The 11,513-nt window shown below is 40.0% G+C and overlaps 1 protein-coding gene across 6 annotated transcripts in view; it reads left to right on the top strand.

Moving 5' to 3' along the window:
• The first annotated feature begins 5,330 nt into the window (after positions 1-5,330).
• CCDC88A (coiled-coil domain containing 88A) overlaps positions 5,331-11,513 on the top strand; it is a 126,087-nt gene continuing 119,904 nt past the window's right edge. For all 6 annotated transcript variants that reach the window (XM_068563961.1, XM_068563962.1, XM_068563960.1 and 3 more), the window contains exons 1-2: positions 5,331-6,206; positions 6,306-6,406. In XM_068563961.1, the coding sequence (XP_068420062.1) occupies positions 6,144-6,206; positions 6,306-6,406 (164 nt within the window). In that variant the 5' untranslated portion in view covers positions 5,331-6,143. The remainder of the gene's footprint in view (positions 6,207-6,305; positions 6,407-11,513) is intronic.

Here is an 11,513-nt window from a genome sequence, read left to right as displayed (position 1 = left end):
TCAAAGTAAAGTAAAAACTCAAAACATAGTGGACCTGTGAGTATAGGTCAAACACCCTTACACTTCTTAAGAGCCTCTGAATATATCATTATGTTAAAAGCATAACACAATCTTTTATGTCAGTTGTAATGATATATTTCTTTAATAAGACATCAATTTCTGTTCAATAAAGCTTAGACAATTATGACACCTTTCTGCAAGATTTCCATAAAATAATAACAAATGAAAAACAGTTTGGGTATTGAAGACATATCATCATATGCTGTCTGAGAAACAAAAGATTACATGATATTTATGTATTCCTCTGTGCTTTTCCCTGAGAAAAAAATCATATGGACTTGGGAAAAATCTGTCTTTAAAGCCATGTATTTTATGACCTCAGTGTCTTTCTGGTTCTTCAAATTCACTGGCAAGTGGTAATATCCAGCTAATGCTTCCTCTAGGTCATTAGTTAACTAGAACAGTTTCCGCAAGTTGCTCAGCTGTGAGCTCTTGGCAATTGTTAGGAATTTAAACTGGTCACCATGGTTAAAGGAAGACTGACACAGTGACTGAGAGTTCCCATAATAGCAAGGCAGTGTCCTAAGTGCCAGGGATACAAAGATTAATAAAATGAGGTCACTCTCCAGGATTTCCCCATCTACCCAGAAGAGCATGTCAGCAAGTACATGCCATTCAGAGTAAATTACAGAAATAAAGGGAGATTAGATCATCTGCAGGCACGAAAGAGGGAGTGATCAACTCAACCCATGGAAGAGGAATGCTTCAGAGAGAGTGACCCTGGAATCCTGAAGGTTGGGAGTTCACCTTGACAGAAATCAGGAAAGAGCATTTCAGGGGATGGTAGCATGGAATGTAAGGGTGAATTTGCGATGGTTCACTTTGTTTGGAATACAGCGTTAGGGCATTTGAGAGGAACGATTGAAAATTGGGCTGATAAGAGGACCCCTTTCTCTGCCCTGTCATCTCTTTCCAACTTTACTTTCCTCTGCCCAGTTGAGATACAGGACAGAGCTACAAGTCCACTGTCTAAGCAGATGTCCAGTAAGGAATGAAACCACTATCCCTGTTTTACAGCCGAGAAAACAGATGCTCAAAGAAGTTAGGCAACATACCTTATTTCTTTCTCTCTCTCTCTGTCATTGTATTATGTTTCTCTTAAAACTATGTTGGATACCTTATTTCTTTCTCTCTCTCTCTCTGTCATTGTATTATGTTTCTCTTAAAACTATGTTGGACAATTAAAACATATGCCTTCTATATTCTAAGGTGAATTTAAAATCTTATTCTTTAGATCAAGAGGACTTAGAGACCCTTTTGAAAAGTCTACGAGAGGGACTTCCCTGGTGGCGCAGTGCTTAAGAGTCCACCTGCCAATGCAGGGGACACAGGTTCAATCCCTGGTCCGGGATGATCCCACATGCCGTGAAGCAACTAAGCCCGTGTGCCACAACTACTGAGCCTGTGCTCTAGAGCCCGTGAGCCACAACTACTGAGCCCACGTGCCACAATTACTGAAAGCCCACACGCCTAGAGCCCATGCTCCTCAACAAGAGAAGCCACCTCATTGAGAAGCACGCGCACCTCAATGAGAAACATGCGCACCGCAATGAAAAGTGGCCCCCTCTCACTGCAACTAGAGAAAGCCTGCATGCAGTAATGAAGACCCAACTCAGCCAAGAGTGAATAAGTAAAATAAATAAATTTGTAGAAAGAAAAGTCTGTGAGAGATTGGATTTCTTGATGGTGCAGCATTTCTTTTTAAATATTCATAAAGCAAAGATGCCATTCTTTTTTTGAAAAATAATTGACAATTCAGCCATTTTAGATGTCCAGTTCCATGATTTTTAGTACATTCACAGAATTGTGCATCCATCACCACAATCAAATTTAGACTATTTTCATTTTCTCAAAAAGAAACCCAAAATAAATAAAATGGAAAAGAAAACAGAAACCCACACCCCTAAACCATGAATCCTATTTCCTCCCAACCTCCTCAGACCTAGACTAAAACTAACTTACTTTCTGTCTCTACAGATTTGTTTCTTCTGGACATTTCATATAAATGGAATCATACAATATGTGGTCCTTTGTGATAGGCTTCTTTAACTTAGCATGTTTTTCAAGGTTCATCCATGTTGTAGCATGTGTCAGCACTTCATTCTTTTTTATTGCCAAATAATATTCCATTGTATAGATACACCACATTTAATTTATTAAATTATCAGTCGATGGACATTTAGGTTGTTTCTATTTTTGGCTATTATAAACAACAGTGCCATTCTGCTGCTGTTTTTATGTTATTTTTATTATACTAGCTTATGGATGTGATCAGCTTTGCAAATATTTGTCACCAAGGAGCCTGGTTCAGGGTGAGTTTATCACTTCCTATAGTGTAAATCAAGATGGAGGTAAACATGGGTGCTTTTGGTATATGGGTAGTGTTATGTATGTGTAACCTGCAGGGGAAGCCTCAATTATAATACACAGAGAGAATTTTTCTCTAGTGATTCCTAAGTGGGATCATGGTCCATTTCAACCATTTAATTTCTGAATAGAAGAGAGTAGAGCTAATAAGTTAGACCCTAACCAGTTGGGTATGATTTTTCCAAAGTCCTTTCCTCGGGAATTTAACATTCTAAGAAGGGATGAATTCAGGACAAATAATTGCAAAGCACAAAACAGGAGTACCTTGAAGAAACCTTGAGAAATCTCTTCCTAAGTGAAAGGAGGATAGGAAGAAACTTTTGGATTTAATCTTACAGGATGTTGCAATTCAAAGACCATTAAATTGTGCATAATGTACAATCGTCTTTTGCCAGACAGAGAAGTTTCCTGATTGTACTCTTGAGATATTATGAGGCATTTCTAAGGCTGCTATTAAACTAGAGAATTGTGAATTGGTAGGTTTTCAAATAAGTTACTCCAGACCTCAGTCTGGTCTAAAGCTTCCTGTTTTTACAATTAACTCCTCATGTTTCTTTGTTGCGTATGTGTGTGTGTGTGTGTGTGTGCGCGCGCGCGCGTGTGTAAAACCTAAAGATAGACCAGGAAGCATCTGGGGCCATCTGGTTCTAAAGGGGAATCCAGATTTCTGTGAGGTCTAGCTACTAAATGTAAAGAGGATAAACAATGTATCTTATACATCTCCTGTGCTAACCCCTCAGTCATTACTGTCCAAAATGCCCTTAACTCATAGTTGGTGTTAAACTTTATGGGTTTTTCATTTATGAATGAAGCAGGTTGGTCTGTCTTAAGATAAATCACGTTATAGGCAATGAACACTTCCATGTTGTTTAGCGAAGCTTCTGAGGGATTACAAAGAAAAGTGGACATGTCAGGCATTGGGCTGTTTCTGAAAGCAATGCTTCCTTCTTGGTGCCTGTTCACTCTTCATCCGTGTTTCCAAATAAAGGATTGTGATTAAGAAAGAGTCATCAAGAGCAGAAGGAAAAAAATTGCTAGCAACCAGGATGACCCAAGGCTTGTGTACTGGCCAGGGCAATACAAGATTCTACTCTGTATACCACCTAGCAAAGTGCCACATGAATGCATCCTAATTTTAATTAAGATGATTTCTCTGTTCTCCAAAGCAAGAGGCCTTCTCCTGCAACCGAAGTAAGAGAGGTTACATTTCAAGTTTTTTCCTCAAGATTCTTAATTTGAGGGGAATAATGATGAAAACAACACTGATAACATTTATAAAGCACTTACTATAGGTTGCCATTTAATTTAACTCTATTAATTTAACTCTGCTTTACACATGAAGAAAGTGAAGTGCAGAGAGGTTGAGAGACTTGCCTAGGCTCACACAGCTGGTAAGTATCAGAGCCTGGATTTGAATCCCGCAGAAGACTCTAGAACCCAGGCTCTCAACAACCTAATTAAGAAATTGTGCTGTTCTTAATTCAGTGTTATGATAAAAACATTTTTTTTTTTTTTGTTATTTTTGGCTGCGTTGGGTCTTTATTGTTGCGTGAGGGCTATCTCTAAATGCGGCTAGCGGGGGGTTACTCTTCATTGCAGTGCATGGGCTTCTCATTGAGGTGGCTTCTCTTGTTGCGGAGCACGGGCTCTAGGCGTGTGGGCTTCAGTAGTTGTGACACGCAGGCTCAGAAGTTGTGGCTCGCAGGCTCTAGAGCACAGGCTCAGTAGTTGTGGCACACGGGCTTAGTTGCTCTGCGGCATGTGGGATTTTTCCCGGACCAGGGCTCGAACCTGTGTCCCCCGGACTGGCGGGCGGATTCTTAACCACTGTGCCACCGGGTAAGTCCGACAAAAACAGTTCTACTGCTAACTTAAAATATAAGTACTCAAAGTAGATGTAAATGTAAGCAGCACACATTGTAAAACTATAATACTATATTTTCTCAAAAAAAATTTGTTTTGCATGTCATTCTGTCCCAGGGAAAAGGTTTTTATTTTCCTTCCAAAATGAGGAGGAGTAACATTTGATTTTGCTGGGGAACTGTTAAAATTACTTTGATGGTTCTAGTCGTGCACAGCATTGAGATTTATGACAAATATGTAATCTGTTTATTTGTCACCCAACTTGGATGACTTCCAAATGTTTCCTCTTAGTAGCTCTTGATTTTGTTTGGATTTTTTTCAATCACCAAATAGTCAAACAACAATGTCTGAATCACGTTTGCTCCAGTTAGGGAACACCAACAAGTTGAAAGACAGCTTTGGTTGTTTAAAATCCTACTACATTCACTTGCAACTTTGAAGAACATGCATGCTTTCATGGACTGGATTTTTTAAAGGAGAAGAAGACAAAAAGGAAAACACGAGTTTGCGGCCCAAGTCCCTCCTTTGCTATTTACTGCAGTGAGTTTTCCTACTCCGCTTCTCTGGCGAAAGCATGCTCAACAGATCAAACTGTCCGAAAAAGGCTGTCTGCATCCCTCATGTTTAAAAGAGAGGGATTTCGTTCCCTTTCCTTCACACATCAAAGAAGGCACTCGGGGAGGAAATAAACCATAATTAGGCATGAGCAAGGGAGCAGACAGACCCCTTCCTCTCCTTTCCCTATCCCCGCCCCCCAGGCCCTGGCAATAGTCCGGGGCGCGAGCGAGTCGCGGGCCACCGAAGCAGCCGCAGCGAGCGCGCGTCCACGCCTCGCCCACCGCCAAGATCTGGGCGGCGGCGGGGCCGGCCCAGGGGCGCGCGCGCTGGGGAGCGCGCTCATGCAGCGGTTTTCTTCTCCCACAATCCAGAGGCTGCTGCGCGGGAGGGGCGGGGAGTCGGCGGAAGGATATGGGCGCGGAGGGAGCAGCGCGCCCCTTTGACGGCGGGCTGGAGGCGCTGGTTGGGCGGCGGGGAGCGGGGTGTGATGCGGCAATGCGGTTCTGAGGCCGTTACTCTGGCTCCTCCGGAGAGGGCGGAGAAGGAGGCTGTAACGCGGCGGTGATTTTCTGCCAGGGCTTCCCTGAGGCGCACTGAAAAGGCTGGCGGGGCTCGGGAAACTGGGGGGTTAGGGACACACATTCAAGCCCCCACCCCCTGGGAGGGGAAGGGGGCAGGCGGCGAGGCTCGGGGTCGGCGGAGGGATGGTGTGCGGTCGGTGGGAAGGGGCGAGCCCTGCCTGTCGTTGGTGAGGGGCTGCGGGCAGGGGAGGCTCCGCGGGTCAAAGCGGCTCCATGCCCACTGGTGGGTGAAACGTGTGGAGCGGAACGCAGAGGTCAAGTCTGACGGCCGCTCGCAACCCTTAACGTGGTATCTAACGTGGGATTTCATTTAGCCCACGGTGGATTAATTCATTGGGGGCAGCCTCGCTGGTCTGGCTCCTCCAGGAGCTGGGCAACCTTGACGGGCTTTTTGTCTTGCTGCTCCAACCCCTTCTCCCTTCCTCCTCCTCCTCCTCCAGATGCCTTTTCTCTGCCCCTCCTCGCCCGGTACAGACATTTCCAGGGCAGGCTGCTGCTCGTGGCTGCTGTCGGAGCCACTTCTCGGGATTTCGGCTCGTTTCCCTCTGGGGTGTTTTTTGAGGAGGGAGAGTTTTTCTCCCCTCCACGATGGGATTTTCTTCCAGTGCCAAAATGGACTTTCATTGATTTCTACTTACTTCTTCGACGTTTAGTGACCAATTCCCTAGGGTTATTTTTGTGGTAGTTCCTTTTTTCAAGTACATTCTCTGTAAAATGGAGAACGAGATTTTTACTCCCCTTCTGGAGCAGTTCATGACCAGCCCTTTGGTCACTTGGGTAAGTGGGGTGTTATTTATTGTATATTTTGCTGCATTATTTGTGGCTGCAGAGATGGAGGTGGGCGTTCGTGTCGTGATGATCATCATTCTGTTCTAGGTTAAAACGTTTGGACCTCTGGCTGCAGGAAATGGGACCAACCTGGATGAATATGTGGCTTTGGTGGATGGGGTGTTCTTGAACCAAGTCATGCTCCAAATGTAAGTGTTCTTTCTTTTTTTCTTCTAGGCAACTTTTTTTTTTAAACTTGCATACTGTGAACTTAGAGGCTTTATGTTTTAAGATCCTAATTTAGTTTTTTGGCGAGAAAAATTCAGGTGGTTTAAGAATTGGACCTTGAAAGGAGTGATAATCTTACATACCCAGCCCATTTATCACAAGCCAGTAATTATACGTGTTAAAATTGTGAAACTTTAATTTTTCATTCTGCAAATCATGTATTGTCACTTATTGTCTTCAGTGCTGAAATCCAAACCACATTGTATCCTCTTTGATAATTTGGTAAAATGAGGAGGGGAATTACAGTAGTTTCCTAAGGGGGGAAAAAGGCTTTACTGTGAAGTTATGTGCATTTGGTGCAGAAATGTTTCTTATTAACCTTTGTGTCTAAAAATAAATGGCTCAAAATTTGAAACTGGTGAAGTAATAACAGATTTCAGAGGAAAGAATTTCAAACAACAGTTCTGATTGGTGAGGACTGTTGCTGTAGGAAGTACTTTAAATGCATATAACTAAAGTCTGATTAGGTGATTTATTGTGTGAATTAGTAGATTAATATTTGGGGAATCATTTTAAGGTATTCTTAGAGCTAGTTTTGAAATGCAGGTGGTTGAAATCTTGATGACAACTGGCTGATGATTTAGTAGGCAAATCTTTGTCGTTTATGTTCATGATATTGGGTTTAAATTAAGTAGGAAAGTGATTTTGAGGTAGCAATTGAATATCGAAATCATATTGGTAGCTGGATCAGTGAAATCAAAGCTCCATTTTTATCATAGTTATTGTAGTATATGTGCATTCTCAGCACATCAAGGTAGTGAATATTACAGTTGTGCTCAAAATAATGTGTATTTAGCCTTATTTGTCTTGAATACAAACTGATTACAAGAGTAGTTTGGAACTTTCAATTTTAGGACATTCTTATGTTTTATATGTTTGGAAATTTAGTACATTATTAATAAATAATTGTCACCAGAGAATAAATCTACTGTTAATAGACTAATAACCTAACATGTAAATGATCAATTCTGTATTTTTTTTGGTATTAGTTTTCTTTTTAGATTTTTCTACTTAAAAGAAGGTATAAGTCAAATCCATAAATAACTGTTCCACTGGTAAACTTATCAGTCTGTGTACTCAAAGAGACTCGTAGTCTATATGCTCAAAGAGATTTTTGTGCTATTTTTCATGAATGTGTTGATCCTACAGGGAAGTATTATACTACTACATGTTTTCCAAAAGTGTTTTATTTGTGTAGGCACCCAAAGAAATATATGTTATCTGAACGTGTATGTATATTTTTTTTCTTAAGGAAGGAAAAGGGAATGTAGACATTAATTATTTCCAGGGATAATAAATATATTTTGGGCTGCTCTCCCATGGAACTATCTTTAATCTTTGAAATATCCCACTATTTCCCAAGCAAAATGGTAGAATAATTAAACTGACTTCTATTTTAGGGAACACAAATGACAGGAAGGGTAGCCATTACAGTAGATACTCAGAACTTGTTCCCCTATGTCTCTTTTCTTGTTTGTTTTTAGACAGAAGATTGTGAATTTGTATGCTGAACCCTAAAAAAACAGGTGTGCTCACAAAAATAGGAAAATACATTACTTTAGTTTTCCCCTTTAATGGTTTTTATTTGAATGATTCTTTGTCCAAAAAATACTTAGATTTTTTTGAATCCTAAATTGTTACCCAAGGTGCTAAAAACAGACACTTCAGCTTGTTTCCACTTTGGGTACAGCTTTATACCTAAAATATATATGTGTCTATATTTTGGAAGTAATGGTGTTCCAAAATAGTGGTTGCCAGGTTGTTTTTTCGGGAGGAGCAGCTCCATTCCAAACCTCAAATCTGCTTCTGTTTTCAATTCCACCTCTCAGTTTCTTTAAAAGTTTTTTCAGTGTCCTAATTCTGTTCTGAATGACCTATATAAATTAAAGGAAAAGAAAATTTTAAAAAGGAAGACGTATGTTTTAGCTTTTTAAAAACTATCTTTCTAAAATAAGATCAACACAAATTACCTAATTATTTACCAAATAGGGCAACAAAATACACATTGTTTTAAAAGCTATATTTTACTAATTTTGAAATCATTAAGATTTCTATTAAGCACTTTGCTCAAATTAATGTTTGATTTAATATACTCTATTAAATTGTCAGTTGAAATTGTACCCAGTAAGTTAACCTAAAAGTTAGCTTCAGTCTGAGTAATTTCTAGATTACATTTGGTTGTAGAATTTGTGAGCGAGAACCGTTTGTAAATGCAGCATGTGTATTTTTCTTCATGTTTCTTGTGGTTGGAGTTCATTGACCTTCTTGGATCTGTGGTTTTGTAGTTTTTATCAAATTTGGAAAAATTTTGGCCATTATTTCTTTAAATATATATCCTTTCTTTGCCTCCTTTCCTCCTTTTGGAAGTCCAATTATATGTATATCAGGCTGCTCGATGTTCACTGATATACCATTCAATTTTTTTTTCAGTCTTTTTTTCTCTGTTTCACTTTGGATAATCTTGCTAAATTCATTAATCTTTTTTTCTGTAATGTTTAATCTGCTGTTAATCCCATCCAGTGTATTTTTCATTTCAGATACTGTAGTTTCATCTCTAAAAATTCAGTCTTTTTTATATCTTGCATGTGTATAGATTTCATGCTTTGTCTTTTCTGTAGCTTCTTGAACATGTAGAATACAATAATAACTGGCTTAAAGTTCATGTTTACTTGTACTGTCTGTGCCATTTCTTTTTTTTTTTTAATTTATTTTTATATTTATTTTTGGCTGTGTTGGGTCTTCGTTTCTGTGCGAGGGCTTTCTCTAGTTGTGGCAAGCGGGGGCCACTCTTCATCGCGGTGCGCGCGCCGCGCCTCTCACTATCGCGGCCTCTCTTGCTGTGGAGCACAGGCTCCAGACGCGCAGGCTCCGTAATTGTGGCTCACGGGCCCAGTTGCTCCGCGGCATGTGGGATCTTCCCAGACCAGGGCTCGAACCCATGTCCCCTGCATTGGCAGGCAGATTCTCAACCACTGCGCCACCAGGGAAGCGCTGTGCCATTTCTTGATTGGTTTTGATTGATTTTTTTCCTCATTATGGATTGTGTTTTCTTGCTTTTGCATACCTGGTAATTGTTTATTAGATGCCAGACATTTGAAAATTTACTTTGTATTGGGTGCAGGATATTTTTGTATCCCATTAAAAATATTCTTGAGCTTTGTTCTGGAATGCAGTTGTTACTTGGAAACAGTGATCTTTTCAGATCTTGCTTTTAAGTTGTGTTAGGCAGTACCACTTTGCTTTGTTGCACTGTTGAGGCAAAACCCTTCTTGAGTACTCTGGCTGGTGGGAACAGGAACTATTCCCAGACCTGTGTGAGCTCTGGGTGGTGTCCCTGTAATCCTTTTTGGTGGTTCTTTCACTGTCCGTGTGTACTTTCCTCACACGTATATACTTACAAGTACTCAGCTGAAGACTTGAGGGTTACCCTGTGTAGATCTCTGGATCTTTCTGTGCAGCTCTGTCTTAGGTACTCTGCTTTGTATATGACAGTCACCTTGCTGTCTCCATACTAAGTTCTGTCTCGTCAACTCAGGGAGACCACTGTGTGTGCTCTGCATAGGTTCCCCATTCCTGTTCTGTGGCCTAGAAACTCTTTCAAGGCAATAAACTGGGGCAATTGTAGGACTTATCTTGTATGTTTACCCCTTATCAGGGATCTACTGTCCTTTGTTGCCTGATGACCACTGTTTTGAAAAACGCTTCATATGTTTTGTCTTTTTTTTTTCCCAGTTGTTTCAGGCAGGAGGGTAAATTTGGTTCCTTTTATTTCATGTTGGCTAGAAGTAGAAATCTGTTTATATACTTATAATTACATTTTTGCCCTGCCAGTCTTGTGTTCCTGCTTTCAGATATGACGTAGAATTTTGTTTAGGATCCTTATGGTAGAATTTTTTTTCGTCTAAAGAGTTTTTTAAGAGTAAGAATATTGGTTAGTTTAGTGACTCTGGATTTGCTATTTTTGACCTAGAATTTGAAAGTAAAGAGCTGACTTCTTCGTGCCAGTTTATGACTCTGCCTTATAATTTCAGAGTCTGTTCACTGATTTGGGATTCAGTGTATTCAGAGATGAATCCTGGATTTCATTGAGTAGCTCCTGAATCAAAGAATCTCTGTAAAAGCTTGTGACATGGCATCAGTTCTCTTTAACTAATGGGAAGAGGAAGCTATTTAGAGATCTGGAATGATGGGCCAGCTCTTCTGCATGCTGCAGGGCATTTTCCTACTTCAACCAAATGAAATCTTTTTTCCTCAGTGCTAGTTATCAGACATAGGGCTTGGTGACAGTGAAGGGGAAATAATCATTTTCCTGTTTGAGATGTCATGCAGTTTTGCAACCAATGTAGAGTATTACTTGCTATGAATTTTTAAGGAATTTGTGACATTGTAGTTGATTTCATAATCCTAGTCATATTACCTAAGCAGTTGAAAATATGGATATGTTATAGTTTTAAGTAGGGAAAAATTGTTAATAGTATCAGAACAATATTTGGAATTACTTTCTATGATTCAACCCCATTAGACAGCTATAGAAATCTCTACTTGAATAATGTAGTAATTGTGATATACTTGTTATGGCATTTCTTCGTTTAGAACCTTGAATTTGAAGGGACTTTAGAAATCATCTATGAAAATCATTCTTATATGACACATGGTCATCCAACTTCTGCTTAAGTATTTCCTGAGAAACAGCTTCATAAAGTGTACCTAAAGGAGCCATTGAATAGAGGAAGTTGACTGAGAAATCTTCCTTCATTCTTTCAGTACTTAAGATTCAAAAATAGATTGTGCTAACTTTATGACTATAATAACCCCAGCGTGACTTATAAAATATATAAGTTGTCTTACCAGGTATGGCATTAACTCTGAATTTTGGTATGGTCTCTCTCATACAATTTTTGTTTAGTTTTGTTTCACTTTTTCTTTTTTTTTTTGCCATGCCACGCGGCATGTGAGATCTTAGATCCCCAACCAGGGATCGAACCTGCGCCCTCTGCATTGGAAGCCCAGAGTCTTAATCACTGGACT

This window comes from Eschrichtius robustus, chromosome 15 (genome assembly GCF_028021215.1).
Source record: "Eschrichtius robustus isolate mEscRob2 chromosome 15, mEscRob2.pri, whole genome shotgun sequence".
In the NCBI taxonomy this organism is placed as follows: domain Eukaryota; kingdom Metazoa; phylum Chordata; class Mammalia; order Artiodactyla; family Eschrichtiidae; genus Eschrichtius; species Eschrichtius robustus.
Note: the sequence above shows the minus strand (reverse complement) of the source record. Positions and strands in the feature narration are given on the sequence as shown.